A 20,805-nucleotide genomic window follows, 5' to 3' on the forward strand; every position below is an offset into this window, starting at 1 on the left:
AATATTCTTTTAAGCAGTATATCATAACAGGCAGTATAACTGCAGCTAGTATGGATTGCTTCCACCTCTAAATATATCCTTCCTCCTTACATGTCAAATTGCCTTTGAAATTTAGGATTTGATTTTGGTTATGGTGTCAAAATTTGAAGTGAATATGATGAGGCTATAGAGACACTGTCTTTACTGAACAATTGCCTTCATTACGGCATGATTAAAAACCAGGCTATATAATAAATCAACTTTCCTAGTTGGAAATTTCATTGGTACTGAGACAATTTAAGTACCCACTGCCATGTTTTGACATTTAGCAATAGCACCTTCCCTGAGAGGTTCAGAAAGTTCTTAAATAAGGCTAAATATACTTTAAAACATGCCGCCTTAGAGGGAAAAATAAGCAAAACCCAAGGACATGCAGGAAGGTGTCGGAGTGGCACAGGTAACAATTCAACTCAGTCATGTTGAAAATGGCATCTACAAGCTAGCAAAAGAGCCCTTGCCAACAGTATTAATTTCCATCTTTCCACTCTCCTAACATCTTGACATTTAGTACAAATTAGTTAGATTACAAAGGAAAACATAATGAAGTTACTCCAGAAAACATACAAGCTCATCTCAAGATCTTACAGTTAACTTATATTGATTAAATTAGAAGAAGGCATTTCAAATCACACGGCTCAATTAAGGACCATTAACTCTAATGAAAGAAAATAGCCACCTAGAAGGCAGAGGGCAATCTGAGACCACAATTATCCTCTAACCTTTTGGATAGTAAATAAATATATGAAACAATAAAAAGCATTGAAATACATTGCACTTGGCTACTTTAGCAAACTGCTTACAGAAGGGAAGGGGATGATACAAATTGCTAAATAAATGCATTTACACAGGAGATGAGCATACTACCCATAGGATTTTGGACATATTTACTGATAGAAAAACATGAGATGATGTTTTGCACAAGAAATCAGCTCAGTTCAGGTACTTGGGAGAAGCACCTCATCATGAGTAGATATTGAGACACTGATTTCCACCTGGTATCTAAGCATGCTATTTCCATTAGAATTACTGGACCCACAAACTCAGGTCCAATACTTCAGGATGAAGAACATACATTCCAAATTAATACTGATTTCTCATAATTTCCTTTCTGTCACTGAAACAGATTGCTGTTAAGTCTCATATTTTACCACCCTCAAGACCACATCCTCAATTAATATTCTGCATTGATGACCGAATATCAGAACTCAACCCTGTTCACATTTTATCATCTGCTCACATGCAGAATCACATAAGATGATTCACATCACATAAACAGATGATCTGTATCATCTGCCAAAGTGATTTCTTAACACTAGCTGCAGTGAAGAAACTGGATTAGCAATCGCTCCTTGGAACCCTGAAATGGATATACACTATGATTAGGCACAGAAACAAAAAGCCTGAACAAAGTCATCTTTATGAAGAACTTCAAGATTGCTTTTCTCCGGTAGGCCTCACAGCTTGCGCGAGGCACTGCAACTATTCTGTCCTGCTGATCCAAAGAGTCAGCAAGACCAGCGGGGCCGGTCCTGGCTGTTGCATCAGACTCTAAGGAGACAGACGTTAAGCAAGAAGCCAGGCACCATAACACAACAGGAGTAGCTGCACAAGCACAGTAACTATTTGTGATGGTGATGACATCACCTCACTGAACTGATATACCTCCGGGAAAGCATGCCAACAGTAAACAAATACACTATTTGAACACGTACTGTCTGCTAACAGAACAGGCTCTCCTAACAGACTAATAGATTTATGTACCTAACAGCATCTGGGCCCCTCCCTGCCCACCCCCCAAAGTTGTGCTSCTTCACTGCGCCAGCAGTTTTGCAAAAGCTAGAGCTCAGAAAGAAACTCTTCCACAAGGTGCCCGTGAGTACACATTCCCATACATGAAAAGAGGTATCTGTACATTACTCCTTGCATTACATAGCCTAAACGTGGTCAAAAGAAGGAAGCAAAATTATGACCACTGCAACCACTGCTAGTCTTAGTTCCACTTCAGTGGTAACAGAAAGAATATGTCCTTTAATGTTAAGGACAAAAAGGGAACAAAAAAAGAAATTTTATTTTACTGGAAGACACTACAAAATAAATTACAATATTGATTTATGGTAACTTTCTTAAAGAATCAGCACTACTATACATTACAATCATACTACTATTAAGCTAACTCGTTCTCCAATACATACTCATAAAGGGTGGAGGAAGTGAATGCTCTCTCACATGGAGAAGTATTTGGAAAGAAGCACCAGAATCGCAGTATCCAGATGCACAATTTACCTCTCCCCTGCCACGCCTCAAACAAGAATTAAAAAAGAGTAACAAGAATCAAGCTTCTAATCACCCTAAATTCACACCTTRTGAACCCCCATAGGGATAACCAGAGGTATAAATCTTGAAACAGGAGGAGTAGGAATGCCATCCGTCTATCTTCAGTGTGAAATAATACTTTGTCAAATGTCATAAATTTATACAGCTTTAGTCCCTAAGGGACTGGCACAGCGTGTCATGGATTATCTTGAGTAAGGAAAGTAACTCCCCAGCTCCACCTGTTCTCAATGCAGTCACTCTGCCTTAGCAACCGTCTCTCCTCCAGCATGCCAAAAAGATTCATTACAAACATGGTAATAACTTTACCATTTTTCTATAGTTCACAGAGGAAAACAGGCTTAAAATTTACTTTTTTGCTCAGGTGAACAGAGAATTTTTATTTCTAATACTTTTGTACTTCCCACTTTGAGTTTACTTTAAAATTCTCATTTTTTTCCTACATCCCCTTATGTAAATCTTGCAATAAATAAGAGCCCCAAGATATACCATGTTATGCCTTATACAACCAAGACAGAGGGCTCTTTCCCTGCAAAAAATTTTACTCTTCAGAGAAACACACTGAAACCTGATAGATTATAATTAGGCTTAAAATCCTATGCTTTCTGACTATGAGGTATTTGAGCTTTTGTATTCATATGATGTAGCTTCAGAGGAATACATCCAATTTTAAATACATACTAAATTAAAGATTTACAAAGTTGACATTAGAACTCTTACTGGTTAATGCACATAGTCTTTTTCTCCCTTTTTTACTGTCTGGTTAAGAGAGAGAGTTAATCCTCTAGTTAATGAAAAATAAGAGAAAGTCCATCAGTAACCTGCAGATATATTTCTCTGAACATGCAAAAATTTTTTTACTGCTCTTGATCTGTTTCTTTCATTTCAGTCATTCCTAGTAGCATTATTATACACAGAGTTTTTCTGCTACYTCAATCAGCTGGTCTATTCTGTCTTCCCGCAGCTTAATGCAAATCTCTGAGTTGAAATTATCTATACTAAAAAAACTAACCTAGTACATCTTCCGTTTCCTTCCCCCCCGCCCCCAAACAGAGCGCTGTCAGTCCAAGCATTTGGGAGCRAACACCACTAGGGAAGTTAAACTTGTGCGCAGCTATTGGGGGTGCCCTCCTAGTAACTGTGCTAACAAGATTCATCACAAAGAACAACAGAAGCCCTCTCTGAAGTAAGACAAAGATTCTGTAATTAGCTAGGCAGGAAGTGGGTGCTCACTTTTGTGTGTAATGGTAGTTACTGTATATCTTTTTGACATTAATGCTGTTTTTTTCTCAGTCTGGACAATGACAACAACATTTGTACAATGCACGAGAATTCATGAATGTCTGGCAGCCTCTGGTATTGTCTCTGCAATATGAACAAAATTATCTGTTTTTCATTCTACATTTTCAATTCAGGACCAGCTGGATTTTGCAAAAACAGGATTTTGTTCTGGTACAGAAAATATCTGATTCATCCTAGTGGAATCCTGTAACTGAAGCATATCAGAAGCAGCACTGACAGTTACTAAACATGTTCTTCAGCTACAGAAACTAATAACAAAATCACCTCAATCTCGTGTGCCTATCCTCAGGCAGATACAAAAGAAAAGATGTTTAAAGCATATCAGAACAGCAATGCTGGAGAAAGGGCTACAGAAGATTATTTCTCCGTGCTACATCTCAGGCATTGTACTACTTTCTTTAAGTCTGTACTCACCCAAAAAGTCCATATAATTTACATGGCCTTGTAATTTTTGGACCCAGGTGGTGTGCTAGAACAGAAGCTTTCATTATCATTGACTATTACCATTTTTAGGAAAGCTATGCATCAGTAAGTAGCTAGTGAGGTCAAGGTGAGCATCCACCTCAGAACAGACCTCAGTGAGGGGTAAGAGGGAGCCACGTCGGATTCCTCTGAGTTCAGTGGGCAACGAGCATCCTGCAAGGGCACGAACACCGCAGAAATCTATGGCTGATTAATCCACAATCACAGCATTTTCGTCTTTTCACTGTAGGCAAGGTTTCCTACCATGATCAAGCAAGAAAGAAGAAAGGATGAACTGGCTGTCAACAAAGGACTGCTGTTAGCCAAAACAATTCATATCACTATTTTCCTTCTGCTGCTGCAGCAATCTGGCTACAGAGCCAGAGGTGCAGCTGTGCTCCTTTCAGTTCTGTCTGGAAACTCCTGTGACAAAAAGCATCAAGTCCAACAATAGCTGAGAAATAGCCTCTGGAGGGAAGGCTGCATGCGAATGCAGAAATAAAAGGAAGATAAATCTTTCATTAAGGACCCAAGGCAAAATGCTTTTGTACAGACCACCAACAATCATCTCTACAAGTATACATATAAAGAAAGTGCCAGAGTTTCATGTCTAATATTTCCATTACGAAGTTATGGTGACAGAATGCATCTCATTTATGCTTGACTTCAAAATCCTGAATAATAAGTAGCTGCACTACCTCAAAAAGTACATGTCAAGTACTAATAAAAGGCAATGCCCATAAACTGCACTACCAGGACTGCAGTTGGCATTATTTACTTATTAGAAAAAAAACAAACAGGAAAATGAGCTCTGAACAATGCCTCAACAAAGAGAAATCCAGAAGCACAGAGAGAGAAAAGAAACAGTGTTGGCACAGCTTGCATCTTAAACCCTGATGAAGTCTCGGAGTCAATAAATTCAGCTGATTTCCAACAGGTTTTACAGTTCTTTCCACAGCAGGTTGTATTTTGCTATCATATTTCATATGGCAAGGCCACTCGCTCCTAGGTAGTGCAGGCAAATCAGTAAGACAGCCTTCTCCTCCTAACAAGACACATTCACGATTAACTTTTACAGCATCCCATGCTGGTGCCTCAACCAAGAGAAGCAGAGGCTCAGCTGCCAGGGTGATGAGGGAAGAGAAGAAAACCAGCAGCATAATTTGGGACAGGGGGAGAGTGAGTTCTGCTATTGATCACCTCTAGCAAAGGCCTCAAAATGATAGCCCAGTGTGAAAGCAAGTACTTTTGACTAAAAGCATCCTTATGCTTTCCATGTCTGCCCCTCACTATTGGACAGGGTATGAATGCTGAATGAATGCAAAGACCCCTGCCACTGTGAAATATTAAACATTCCCCTGTGCTAAACATTTCACAGAACTGAGACTCAGTTAAGCAGGCTACAGTTTCCTTCATCTCCACACTCCACTCCGGGACACACACACACACACACACACACACACAAAAACCTTTTATTTCCTCTTTCCCTTTGTGGGTTTAAAGATGGCAAATAACTGTTTTGATTATTTTCTGACCTCTTTCCTTAACTCTTCAAGAAATGCCACATAGTTTAGATACTTTTTTCTTCTCTGTACTGTAGCTTTACTATGACTTCTGGAGTGACTGCTCAAGAAATACTTGACTTACTACTTCACTGTGAGGGTGACAGAGCACTGGCACAGGTTGCCCAGAGAGGTTGTGGAGTCTCCTTCTCTGGAGATATTCAAAACCCGCCTAGACATGATCCTGTGCAACGTGCTCTAGGTGACCCTGCTTGAGCAGGGGGGTTGCACTAGATGATCTCCAGAGGTCCCTTCCAACATCAACCATTCTGTGATACCGTGACTTGATGTTTATTAAATGCCAAATCCTAGCTGACTGTTGTTAACTTTCTGCAGTTTTCAATAGCTAACTGAAGTGTGTCTGTTTCCTTATATCAGTGAATACTGGTATTGTTCTGCTTTAATGAAACTGTATAAAAAGAAACTTTCCTATTCCCTTTAATGTACAAGGTAGCTTTTTGGGGGTATAGGTAAGAAATCCTGGTTCCTGCTTGGTTTAGTACCCTAATAAAATGTACACAAGTAGTAGAATAATTGAAAAATTAACATTAAATAATGGCTTAGATATAAAAATACTTATTGTTCATATAAGTGAATTCTTAGCATATCTACACATAAGCAGTTATTAACATACCTATAGGGGAAAATACTATTTCATCTGCACTCAACTTTTTATATTTGCTTTGCGTGAAACCTGTGCATTTTAAGACTCCTCACTTGACAAAAAGTATTCTCTGCTCCCTGATCTTTACAAGGTATTCTTTTAAAATAAAAAGCTGAACAGTTATAAAGCATCTGCTTGTGTAAAAGTGTGATTCAGCAGGAAACATGCACTTGAAATACCCTTTACAAGAAAGAGCTTATTCATGCAGGGACAGTTGGCAGGGATATCTCAGACTCCACTCGCATGCTCTTTTTCCAGTTTGTGTTGAAGGGATTCAGATGCCTCAGAGGAAGCTAATCACCATTTTTATAGGCCATGGAAAGCAGGGTCTGGTTTAGAATTGTTAGTGCTTGCACCGAAGCTTTCCAAGTGAAAGCAAAGGGCTATAAGTTAATGTTCAACAGAAACTGGCAAATCTGCTGTACTCACTGAACAGTGCGGTCAGGTATGAATTGGAAGTGCATACATAAAATAACGTAATAAGTAAGGTTGCTCAAAGTTCAGCTGCGGTATTTCAGACACAGCATACTAAATGGAAAAAAGAAGAGGGGATGAAAAAAGAAAAAAAGACCCTAACGTGAAGTATTTCAGCCAACTGTAATCCTTCCAGAATTTCTGCTCATGTTAAAGATGTGTTAAATCAGCTTTAGTGCAAGTCTGAGCCTACCAGTTTTCCTTAAAATTCTTCAGAAATACAGGAAGAAGAGCTTTAGATCTGCTAGTCAGTACAAGCTGAAGTCAGTGGGATTACTCAGAAAGTAATGTCCTATGTAACTGGAAGCAAAGTCAGCCATAGCCTGTTGCAAATATCTTTAACATCAGCATAACCCAGACACATCACCAAATACAGATTCACTTATTAAATGCAAGCAGAAAATTTAATAGTAAAAAACCAAAACAACTCCCCAAAAACTTAAAAAAACACCTTAATTTTAGTGATCTGATCTTTCTGTTTATTGTGTGACTCACTAATACGATGAATGCACTGGATCTAGTTCAGACCATGTCAACTCTCTCTGAAGTTTTTGATGTCATATTTCAATCAGTCATTTGAATATGTGGCAGCTGTTCCATGTGAAAATACTTGTACTTTCAAGTTATTGGACAAGATTGTGTATTTCATAGATATATAATAGTGTAAAAACTCATACTTGGGCAGACAAAATCAGACATGACGTAACATCAGGTTTACAGCCACTTACACTTCCAAAAATATACTGAAAAAGTAGGCATCATTCCTGTAAGGTATGCCCCTCCAAAACCACAAAAACAGAAAGGTACTACAGCCAAATGCAGTATTAAAGGCCACTACTGGACAGTCAGATTTAAAAGGTTGTACTATTCCTACTTCCTAACTCACTTAACCCATGCCACTTACACTAACAGCAATTAGTCTACCATAGTGGTAGACAAGATTAATAATGTATTAAATATCTACTTCAGCAACAAAATCAAAGATTTTAGAAGTATAGAATAATTTGACTGCTGTCACTCCATTGATGTGGGAAAAAATCCAAACAATTTGTAGCTGCAAAAAGCGATCTTTATTTCAGAAACTATTGGGAAAAATGTTAAATGTATCTTACTTTAGAAGTAGGCCTTAAACTGCCAGTACCACTGTGACAAATACTCTGTTTAAAAATAATTGTTTCATAAATTAAATACAGATATTTGTATCAAAGTAGCTCAGGCAGAGCCACACATCAGGTGCTAAGTATGCTTCACAGATGCAATGCCAGTAACAAATGAGAGAAAATATCTGGCGTTACACTGGGTGCCCAGAGATATGAATCCTTGTTTGAAGGCAGAAGAGAAAGACACACAAAAAGGACTGTAAGCAGTACCACATCTAGCTGCCTAAACAAACCTGACATTTTATGGATCCTTTTACACTACTGTAATATTGATAGAAGAAAGGAAGGATCTGAAAAGGAAGTATTAATCTATTAGGAAAATGTCAGGCTACAGAGTTAGCATTTTGCCATCAAAATACAATACTACGTGTCTTTTCAGTATATATTCAGCCTTCACTAGCAGCAGCCACATACTCTCACTCTATCATGTGAACTTAGACCACACAGAATGTGCTCCAAAAAATATCCCTTATTAAAAGAAGAATATCTTCAAATAGCTTCAGAAAATGTCAGCTATATAAATCTGCTCTAGGATTTGCACATCACAAAGCAGATGAGATTAATATAACAATACTGTTCTAAGATAAATGAAAAAAGGAATTTATAAACTCTGTGTCATATGCACATAAGCAGGCCACAATGCACTGCTTGTGCTCCTGAAAGTTTTGGATTTCTCTTTGTGGCAATGTGTTCTCTTCTGTTTTCAAGTAAAAACATAAATTTAAAATACCTGGAAAGCTTGAGCTGTGTGTGGGGAATTAAAATACAATACTCATTATGTTCAGGGACTTGTTTGTCAAACTTAAATAGCGCTGAGGATTTGCAAGTCATGAAATTCCCGTATTGCTGCCCTTGGCAAATGAAAGAAACTAGATTTTTTTGAAGAAAAAGTTAAGAATGTCACACTCAGTAAATAATGTTTTAAATAATTTACTCATTTATTTTGTTTGTTGATGTTTCAATAGCCTTGTGCTGACTACAGTACTGTAAACTGATGTATTAAAGAAATTGCATATAAAGACTAGCTTTAAGCACTTGATTACAAATTAAACCATCAGGAGGACTGAGAGGAAGGGGGTTCACTGGTGAAGACAGCACTTTCTATTATTATTTATTTCAAAGCCAAAAAACTAAAGCTGAGCCAAAATAATCCCCGCTATGATTTTAACCATCTTTTGTAGGTGTGAGAATCAATATAAATTTAGACATCATGGTGCTTTTGAGACACTACTTGGAGATTTGTCTTGTCATGAGGCACTGGTATTCATTACAGCTGCACTCAAAGAGTGACAAATCAATCAATAATCTAGACAGACTTTTAAGATTAATTATAACTTTTGATATATATTCCTGTTGACTTACAGAACCTAAATAGACTGTTGCACTGGCATTATGACGTGAGTTCAGGACTCATTGCCCAAAGGAGCTGATTTCTGTCATGCCAAGCAAGAAAACATACTCTCTCTCTTCTCTTTCGCTCCTAGTGCAAGAGTTAAGCCAGAGCTGTGAATCTTTTCTATGGCATGTGAAAACTCTTAAAATGCAACTTTAGCATTGCAAATGTTGAATTAAATTTCAGTACTTCCCTCCTCCTTCTCCTAAAAAACAGAAGCAAATTCCTACCCTGCCCAGGCTAACAATCCCAGTTTTGTTTAAAAGACTTGAGATGCACAGCAGTACTTAGTCATCTTCATCCATAGCTCACACAAGACAGCTGTGATAAAAGATTTTGGATGGCTGGAGTAGGAAAGTTGAAGAAAAATGTGTGTGTGTGTGTGTGTGTGTGTGTGCGCGTATTTTTTATTTTATTTTTTAATAATGAGGAAGAGAAATTGAAACATGGAGGCAAAACTACTTCTGGATATGCAGCTCTCCAGCTTTCCCCTGACGAGCCTGGATTCCCACCCACCCTTCCTTACCTTGGTGATTTAGGGAGATGCGGTTAGATGGTTCTTGGAATCCTGGTTCCACCAGATCCCGCCGACCATGAGCTGAAGTCTGATCTACATTGTCCTGAAAACAGAACAGCAGAGAACCTTAGCAAAAACAGGCATTCTGTATTTCCTGTAAGCTATGCTGCTCAGAGCCAAAACACTGATACAAAAAAAATCTTTGCCATAACTCTGTAGGAGAAACAGATATAGGAGAAGTGGGGAAAAGAATATAAATACATGTAGGGGGACACAAGACTGTCACAATAATACAGGCAGGCATGAATCTAGAATAAATGACTGTGCTGTTGGCTCATCTGTATGTCAGTTTTACACTTCAGACTGGGAAACAGTGATGCAAATGTACTTCCCAGTTTAACAAAACTTTCTGCTTGCATCAAATTATGTGGAGGCTTGGGGCTTTGTTTTCTTTAATTCCAAGACTGTGGCTTAGGGATTTGTAACTAATTAACTGGACTGAAACAGATTCAGTAGTGACCTACCAAACCTCAAGAGGAATCAGAAGTTCAGTTTAGATAAACATCCATGATTTTGGTTGCCAACCTGAATTTTTTTCATACTAGAACTCTCACAAGATCAGGTTTCAAGAAGTTTTAACATAGACTGAATTTGGCTAAGTCTAAAATAACACAGTTTCTCACAGATCTTGCCAAAAAGGACAACTAGGAGAGAACAGGAAAGTTGAAATATAAACAAAAAATAAGCAAAGTAAGATAAGTTGCATTGATTTTTAGAAGTACCAGTATGAGAAGGAAATTTGGAGTAGGTACACAGTTTTACAAACTTGACATAACTTTGTATATACCAGTTAAGGCAGGTAYGGAAAAAGAGAAGCAAGGTCATGAAGTTGCCTATACTGATAGATTATGGCCCATAAGCTGTGCTGCAGTGACATACATGACTGTATACACGTTGCTACTGTGCCCAAAGCATAAGATAAATCCAGTGGCATGAATCACATTTACGTCAAAGCCCAGGAAGCACCTTCATGGCAAATTACATTGTAATTACGGCAGAGCAGTAGCACGCRCACAGAGCCCAGCAACTCAACTACACATAACTGTGAGCCCCCGCCCAGCATTTYCAGTTTACAGAACATAAGCTAATGCTAAAAATCATAATGTGTGTAGCTTTCTGGGATAAGAACTGCAAACAGTTATATAAGATATGAAATTTAAAATATATTTTTATCTGTCCTTCAGAAAGACCACCTCAAGCAGCAGATCCTTGAGCTTTGATTCAAGAGCCAATTGAAATGAGACTTCCCGTCAACATTACTATATTTGCTCTTGCTTTCTTGAAATACAGCAACATTTGTTAACCGTCTCATTGAAGCTAACTGAATATTTAGTAGGAACAAGCAACTCAAGCTCCTGTCTCCTTCAAATCCCTTGCAACTGCAGAGTATCACACCGTAACATCAGTACTGCTTTTAGAGAGCCCGTTGCTTCTTTCRGTATATCTAGTTTTCCCCGGCATGTCACACAGCCAGCACTGAGGTAGACCAGAACACCTGAATTTTGAATTTTGCGCAGGGAAGCTGGGACTTAACCATACTGCCTGGTACAGGTCTTATTCACAAAGTTTAAGGCAAAGTCACAGTAATATATGCCAGTGTTTTCAGAAGCAGAGGCTTCAGTTACTGAAGCTGTGAAGGGATGGTCAGGGCAACCTTCGCAAAGCTGAAGTCCCTGCCTCTTGCAGTGGGTGAAAGCCCCTTCCCAGAAGGGCTACAGAATTTGCCTGGAGCTTGAGCAAAATGGGGAACAAAAGGTTTCCTCCAGGCCCCAAGGGCCAGCACCACGCAGTTGCTAAAATCAAACGGCAGCCCTGCATAAACAGAACCACACCTGCGAAAGCAATGCAGGCAGCACAGGAAAGGTAAGCGCCAGGCGATTTTAAAGAGCTCATGATAGTTTCACATGACCCTCCAGAGTCTATTTACATAAGTCCTTCAAAGACAAACAATGGCACTTTGCCAACTGCAGTAGAAGTCAGACAGACACTGGAACAAGGTTAAAAAAAAAGTTATATAATTGCTGCATGCTAAACTGCCACAGCGGGGCCGCATTGTTTGGTCCAACCTCGGCCRGGGCTGTTGGCAAGGTGGGCACCTGCTTTTGTCCATCATTCCCTCCTCCCTGCTGCCCCCAAAACCGTGCTCCCAACAAGTCATGCGTTTTCTCCATATTTTAATCCTCAGCTATCTCCCCTCTTCCCATAAATGCTCCCAATATGAAATTAAAGCATGTTACTTAACTTACTGTATCGTCCAGCTATTCTTACGGTATTTTTAGAAGCCAGTTTGGGCATTAGCCCTCGCTAACTTGTTTGCATATGCTGTTTGCTCTGTCAGTCAGCGTCTGTGACCCAGGTTGATTAATCAAGTGACTAGCCAGCGCGCTAGGAGGATCTGAAGCAAGGTTTATTTTTATAGAGTCTCTTAAAGCGCTTAGAATTTTGTATGGCCAAACACACGGACATCGCAGGTCAGCTTTCAGGGTCCTTTGCAAATCCGTGTCGTACCATGCAAAATGCTACATGTCTGCATCACATTAAGAGCCACAGTCCATTCATAAGCAGTATTATCTCCCCGTATCAATAACCAGGACAATCTGGGATTATTTTTCAATCCATAACCAAGTCTTTCAAGTTACGCTCATTCAGCTGTGACATGCTATATTTGCTGCTATTTGTGCTAGTACGGTAGCTGTTGCAATTATCAAAGAAAACATTAAATCTGACATTTTAATCAGAGACTCTATCAACCGCATACTAGAGTAGCTCTGCTGTCTGCATAAGTGTTCCTTAATCGCCTTCCTTGGCTCCAAGGGCTGCTGTTCCTGTCTGCAGTTTAGCTCAGTACAGAGCAGCATTTAACAGTGGGAGGCAACAGTATTTGGCTAACCAGTGTATTACTCGCCATTACTACTGCTCTCATCCTGGTTCCTTCAGTAAAGGTTTTCCAGTCATTCAGACTAATCTTACAGGTAAACAGGGTTTAAAAGGGAGGAAGCAGATCCACGAGTACAAATAATAAGCTACCATCTATACTTCCATCCCCCCCTCCTTTCTTTACAAAGCAAGCAACCTGAATTTAACTAGGAAGGAAAAAGTTGCAATCTTAAGTAACAGAGGATTTCCAGGCCTCTAGAGAAAGCTACTCTAACTCGAGCAGCCACTGGAAATTTAAGAGATTAAGGAAGGACACAAGTTTCAGCAGAGCTTCTCGGAAGCCTCTGGGAGCGCATCCAGACTTTGCATGTCCAGACCATCAAGACGACAGTGCCTGGGTTCAGACTCACTGTAGCTATCAGCAAACCCACATAGCCATGCCCCTGAACAAAAGGTTCAATTGAGCAAGAGTCACACAGGCTCCTGCCAGCAATCCCACAGCGACAAATTAAGATCATGACATACTTCTGATGTTTGTACACTGTCCAGCACAACAGAAAGCAAAGTCAGACATGCTCACGGGCTCCACTGCAATTTAAGAGACGATCAACACAGATAACGCCTTGGTTTGCACAGAAGCTCTCCTACAGCTACGGCACATCTCTGCCCACCTAGCAGTGTCACTTTATCACACAAAGTAGATGTCTCGAAACTAATCAAGCATGAAGAGAAAATTAGCCAACTCATTACTTGAGCCACCTTAGCTTTACTCTGTTCAGGCAGCCTGTGTAAAGCAAAATTAAGTACTTTCTGATAGCCCAGACTGAAGAAACTATGGCAGAGGGTTCACGTATAAGTAGGTTCAAAAAAAGCAATTAAAATTCACTGATGAGAAGTCCATCAAGGGCTATTAAAGACTGGATACAGCTCCTGGCTCAGGGAACCTAGAAGCAGGAAGGGGATACCTTGAGAAATTATACTCTCTTTTAGATCTGCCATTTGTTACTCTTTGAGACTGGATGCAGAGGTAGATGAACACTTCTTTGGTCTGATCCCAGACTGCCATACTTAGCATGCTTCTGTAGTTCCTTCTATCTCACTAGACAATAAACAAATTAGGCAGAATTTCTTCTGAGGGTGACTTCATACCATTCTTTACTTCCCAAATAAAGGACTTTTTGCATGTACGTAAAGTAAGTTTTTTCTGCATGAAGTTAATAAAGTGATCTATACCTGTTTCTGCATTGTTTTCTAAGCTATGCTTCTTTTTATGTCATGTTTTTGCAGCTTTAGGTTGCTTAAAGCCTGACATTTTGTGAGGAGGAGTACAGAATCAGTTATAGGACATACTGAGTATTCAACTATTTACCCAAGTGAACTTTCCTTTAGTTTACTGGTATCTGCAGCCAGCAACAGTTTCTGTTCTGTCACTCAATTTTACACTCCCCCCCATGAAGGCAAACACATAGACTGTTACAAGAAGAAAACGACCAGGCAGACCCAGATCAATGTCCAAGCTCTAATCCAAACTCCAAGGTCTAGATCAATTAGTAATGCATGTGATGCTCCTTTCTTAAGATTTAAGTCACTGGTCGTCTTAGCAGCTAAATACAGCAGCACTGTCTCCTACCATAAAGCTGTTTGGTACAACATATTTTCAGCCTGCCTTACCACTGACATCCCAGAGCATGAGGAAATTTGTCTCAAATACCACTGTGAGGGAAGATCAATGCTCTTGGGTTTATCCAAAGTTATCGTTTTGCATACGATTTCAAGTTTACTCAAGCACAGTTTATATTTTTTACTGTCTTCTCCTAGAGCTGTTTCTGGGGTGCTCCAACCTCATCTTCCCTGGGCTTGTGCTTAACATGTAATAGAAAGGAAGGAGGGGGGGGGGGGAAAAAGGCTTTGAACACCAGGCAAAAACCTTAAAAGTACATTCTTAGACAAACCACATATTACATAATTAAAGAGCTGTAACTAGCTTTCCAGCCTCTTGACTATAGTCATTTGGCTAGGTAAGAGCCAACTGAAAGGCTCAGTAAGTCAACAAAGCAACTGTGAACCTAGAATTTTAACATTCCTCATTGCTAAGAGAGCTTGTACAAACAAGGGCTTAAAATAAAGCCACTTAGGTTTGTCAAAAGTCAGGCTCTATCCTGAAGCACCAAAACCACTAACAGTTGGAATTCATCTGATTTTACAATACTGACTGTCAAGACTGACAGAGATAACCCCCAGAACCTACAGTAAACATGCCCAGTTTTGGATTATTAGAACAGTGAAGGTAGAAGAACATTCCTTCCTATAGTCCACCTGTTACCCTATATCACCTCTGAACATAATCACTGTGAATCACAGAAAACATGCAATAGCCTGGAATGGTACACAGAACCTTCACTATCCACACATTCATACAGCCCTCAATAGCCTGAAAAGCCCATCAGATACAAATACAACACCCACAAGAATCACAACATGCCATAAATTAAGAAAGAAAGAAAGGAAAAGAAACAGACCCGTGCCCATGGTCTATGTCTCTGCAGTGGCAGGGAATTTGTTAAATGAAGTTGTGATCACAGGAATTATATTACACCCCATGATGCAGGGGAAGGCAGAAATACTTGCCAGTCTGACCTTGAAAGAACTTCTCTCCCGACTCCCATCTGAGTTTTACTAACCCACTGCCCAGAAAGTGCTACAATTCAGAAAAAAATGGTTTTTTTGGATCCAGTCTATACCAAAACCCAGTAGTGTGCATTCTCCAAATCAATGAAGTGTTTCATCTTCTATACCAAGAAAAAAAGCTTTATTATATATAAAGAAAGTGCCTTGCAGACTGATATATTTATACTACATATTGGTATAGCTGAGTCAAAAGGAGTTATTTTCTGAAGATGTTTCAGACTTATTTTAAGGAATGTTATCACAGCTATGTGATGTGCCATTACCTGCATTGCAACTACTGTCAGGACAGTATTGTTTCACACCAGAAGATACTTTCAGCAACTAGCCAGTTTCTTCCATTTTCCAAAAAAAAAAAAAAAAAAAAAAACCTCTTCCGTTCCCAGGGAAAAAAAAAATCCACTTAGTAAGAGCTGGACTACAATTAGCAACCTCCCAAAAGTTATTTTGTAATAGCAGTTTATTCTAAAAGGTTTTTCACCAGCAAGGCAGGAGTCAGCACCCTATGTTATCTAAAAACTTCAGCAATGGACTTCCACAGCATGCATACATGCGAGCATTACAGATTCAGCCTCTACAGGCTGAACTTTGTAAAATCAGCATTACCAGGGTTTTCAATTCTATTGCAACTGTAATTTTACAAAAGTTGCTTCAAATTAAATAAATATCTCACTAGATACAGTCCTTTCTTAGTACAAACTAACCATTTTTGCAAGAATTTAGCCGCCTTTCAGGTCCACACACAGTTATTGTACAGAGAAAATGCATAAGTATATTCCACAGCATGTACATTTTGGACCAGACCTCATTTATTACGGTAGAAGAGATTCAATGCATCATGGTTGCTGTCTTTTAATCATCTAGCAAGAAAGGAATCCAACTGACAGGCTTAGAAATGCTAAAAGCTTTGTTCTATTTTTAATGAGACTAAAACCACTGTGGCTGTTAAGAGACAGTTTACATAGTTTACAGCTAAAGTAAAGTCCTGAAATACAGAGAAAAAAAAAAGTGCACAAGATTCTCAGTGAAAGCAATCACTTCTTAAAGCTGTCTTCAGCTAGAAAGCACTTATAGAAATGAAGCGTTTATTTTCTGATGCAAGTCTTTTTGCTTCATTTTTAATACATAAACTAGGCTCCATTTCATTTCTTACAAAACACCATTGAATAAATGAAGTTTATGTTAGGAAATAGCATTGGTTAGAGATTTTCACAGTAGAAAATTATATGCTTATATGGAAATTCTGTTTCTTCTATTAGTGCCCATAGATCCTGACAATGAATCTTTAGCTTGTACTTAATTGTAAGTTAGCTTTACCTCCAAAGCAACTCAGTCTCACTGCCAAAGGACTRCCACTGACAAAGCTACAAAACCCCTACTTTACTGCACATTCCAAGTTCTTTCATTTTGGTCAATATTGACTCTATCCATAACGTCACTGAAAGATCCATTTGCTGCCAGAATACACTGTATTTGGTGACAGGAGTTAAAAAGAAACTGAGTTTTGCTACTATTAGAAAGTATAAGATAAACCAAGGAAAGATGTCATATTCCTTTTTTTTAAAGAAGTTTTTCAGTGGGATTTAACATTGTTCTGTTATCAAAGGATTGATATTTAATAGACTATTCTACTTAAATTGAGTTAAAAACATAGCAAGACTCTAATGAACTTAGGCATACATACCATACCAACTACTATACTAGACAGTGCTCACACAATCTAAGGGAGTATTTTACCTCTAGGAAGTGTAGCTGCTTGCAAAACTTTGACCCTCATAAGGATTCTTGACTAGGCTAACTTCCCAGGTCTTGTTCAAGTTTCTCAAGTGCCTGGCCAGGCTATACTCCCTCCTTATAAGAAAGAGGAAAAGATGAGAAACACATATGGGAATGTTTGTACACAGGTGCTATGGAAAATTTGAGCATATAACACACCTGCCAACACCAACATACCAGTTTACTCTGAGAGTTTCCTCAAAATGTTTTAACCTGCATTACAAAAAAATCTTGACATGTTCTTTTGGGAGAAGTTGCTGCACACAGAAGGTACAAGTTATCTGATCGTTTTCAACCTGCTGCCCTCCCCAAACTCATCAGACCTACGAAATAGAAGGTAGCTCATCTGTTCTACTTGGCATCAAACCTACTACAGCTCTGATTATAGCAATGCTGGCAGCCAGCAGCTTCTAAGAACACTGGCTGTGGGATTTGGGTTTTGAAAGCACCCTTGCACAAAGTGGAGGGGAGATGTTCTACGAACTGCCTTGGACAGTCTGTCCCAGCTCACGCTAATGATGCACTACATTAACCTTCTTGGAAGGCTCATTGCATGAAGAGACGACCCGGTGGACTCTGGGATTTGGCAGAGCGGTAACTCGTTTGTGTGTCCCTGGGGGGGGNAAGGTGCTGCCTAGGTTGTAGGAACTACTGTTTCTATGCAAGTACACTCTTTTTAAGAACAGGTATTCAAAACTACTCTTTGGAAAGAAGCAACTACAGCTAGATGGCCTAAATTACATTTAGGTGCATGTTCCCTTTCAGCTAGGTACCCCTGAAAACCTCAGGAGCGGTGAAACTAACAAAGGAATGAAAATAGCATGAAACACAAAGCAAAGACATTGATGCCACCTGAAAATCGGTGTCTTTTCTTAAAGGCAATAGTACTGTGCCCTTTTGTCTTCTTGATGGTTCAGGTTTAAAAAGGGCTGATAGGGGAAGATGATTCTTCACTGCCCTTGACAGAGCCGATACAATAATAAACTTCCTACAATAATAAGCTTCCTACGTGGCAAGGGCCACCACATTCACAACGACATTAGAATTCATAGGACATCAATCAGCTAACAAAATAACTTCCAGAGTATCAATGAAATTGTTTTTCGGGTCTTCATCTTGATAACCTGATGAATTTCAAATGCCGTGCTGAACAATTTCATATACAAGAGCACTCTGCTATCTTTACCCACTTCAGCTGTCAGTGATATGGCCTTTATCTCTCTCTGCATTTCCTAGCCTATCTGCTCAATTGCTGCAATTCAGGGTGTGCTTGATACCTCTTCCCTCTCGCCCTGGAGAGTGATCCTTGGCATTAGATAGCAATTAACTAGGTCTAGAAATGGTTGTCCCATTCGACTAAACATATGATCTTAATTATATTGACCACACACCTTTCTGCTTAGAAAAAGAACCATTTATCCACTGCATGGTGCAATCTGCCCCAGAACTAATTCCCCACCTCAGACAGGGATGTTAATGCTTCAGGTGGCTTGCTTTCAGTTAGATATGTAATTAACTTTTCATGCATTTCCCAAACAGCAATCCTTACTAAAAAGGTATTTAAGATCTCAGAAATGAGGTAGAGATTCATATATCCCAACTGACAGCTCTACAACTTCTGTTAAAAAAAAAAAAAAAAACAAAAAAACCCCACAGGTATAGCTACTCTAAACAATGACACTCTTGCCTTTTCATCATTAACAATCCAGCATCAGATGTTGTACAGCAACAGACCACTGTGCTCACCCACGAACCACATGGCAGGGTTCCAAACTTTCAGAGCAAATCAATACAGTAATTTATGCAAAGAAAAGGATGGAGTTTAAGCCATAAAGTTGTCTACAATATATAGGTTCCTAAAAAAAAAAAAATGTTGTCCTTTTGTATTGCTTACATTGCAGCAAGCCTTCAGGGAAAAAAAAAAACAACAAAACAAGATGCATTTATTTCATTCTTTAATCACGTTTGAATTTTATTTGACCTTCACAGTTTCAAGAAAGTGACATTACTGCACATTTCTCACTAGTCATCAAGACAGTTTTCCTAAGAAAATTCTCAGTAGAGTGTTGCTTTATTAGACTTCATAAGCCACTGCTCCCGAATTTTAGTGAAGGTAGGACGATATTTCCAACACAAACTATGCTACAGTGCCACCTACATACAAATTCTCAATTCACAACAGTTTGAAAGAAAACAGAACAAAACTAAGACTAACACCAGTGATTTGGATGTTTCAGCACACCAGTATCTTATCTCTATTTCTCAAAATGAATGAAACCTGTTGTATTTTTAGCCTCTGCATATCCCTTAACAGAGTATGATAAATAACTAATTTCACTATAGTAATATTCAAGCAGCTCAGACACTTTTCAGCATGACAGCTTCTCTTAGTGAATACTCTACCTGTGTCTGATTTTAAAAAAAAATCTAGTTATGAAATATGTTTCATTGTTACAGTTTGTTCCAGTATTACTAAAACATAGTCTTTTCTTTTTTTTTTTTTAATGCTGTGGTTGCCACCTTTTCCCCTCCTTAAGGAAAGTGAGCTAATTGAAGGTAGCTCTACCAATTACCCTGCATTAAGAAGAGGGATTTATCAGAACATCTTTATTGACTTAACATTCTGTAAAGGAAGAAAATTCTGAAAAGCTCAGCAATTTGCATTTAAATAGTAACAGATTACATGTAAAGTTGCAAGCTGTCCCTGGAAAGCCCAATACAAAGTGTAAATCTTTAGTTTTTGCACAAACTGGCACTGGATAAAAAAACTGCTTGCTAAAAGCAAGACTGCCAATCACCTCTTCTTGAGTGGAGGTTTTTTTTTTTTTTTTTTTTTTTAAACTAGTTCACAGCAAAGAGTGTTGAGTGACTGCTTATTTTGATATTCAGCTTCTCCCTGCTTTTTGCTGAGGCCTACTGGATACATCCAAAGTGACCCACAGCACTTGAGAACATACACTGCAACATTTTAATATGGTTAACAACAATAGCTCTTTTAATTCTGCGTAACTTTTCTGAATACTAGGCTATGTTAAGATGTCAACAGATCAAAGAGCTTTCATAATTGCCAGTGTGTTACTGGAGGACAATATTGTGTGCCAAAAATTACAAAGGTAGTACATGAAACAAAGCAAACAAACCAACCCAAACAAGACACACATGTACAGGGTCTCCAAACAATGACAAATTTCAACAGCCATGCAAACCCTGGTCAGTCAGAAGAAAAGGGTTTCCAGCTTAAGAAAACCCAAACAGATTTTTTTATATATATATATATATATATATATATATATAATATATATATATATATATATAGCATGTGTGCCCATACTGCAGTATGCATTGCACTGGTTTTAGCAACACAGAAATGCTACAGCTACTAACCACAAGAACCCTTCTGTCAAATGGACTTAGGCTGTTGACTCCAAGGAAGTTAGCATGTGATCAGATGTGCTGTTGTTAAATCAGTATTCAAGTGGCTTTGAAAGATATTTCTCTCCCCA

At 38.8% G+C, this 20,805-nt stretch overlaps 1 protein-coding gene across 1 annotated transcript in view; it reads right to left on the reverse strand.

Annotated features, from left to right (window-relative positions):
- Window positions 1–20,805, reverse strand: part of GRB10 (growth factor receptor bound protein 10) — a 112,764-nt gene that overhangs the window by 78,293 nt on the left and 13,666 nt on the right. Inside the window, exon 2 of the mRNA XM_026072067.1 lies at window positions 9,914–10,007. Within this exon, the coding sequence (XP_025927852.1) occupies window positions 9,914–10,007 (94 nt within the window). The remainder of the gene's footprint in view (window positions 1–9,913; window positions 10,008–20,805) is intronic.

This window comes from Apteryx rowi, unplaced genomic scaffold (assembly GCF_003343035.1).
Source record: "Apteryx rowi isolate R43461 unplaced genomic scaffold, aptRow1 scaffold_337, whole genome shotgun sequence".
Lineage (NCBI taxonomy): Eukaryota > Metazoa > Chordata > Aves > Apterygiformes > Apterygidae > Apteryx > Apteryx rowi.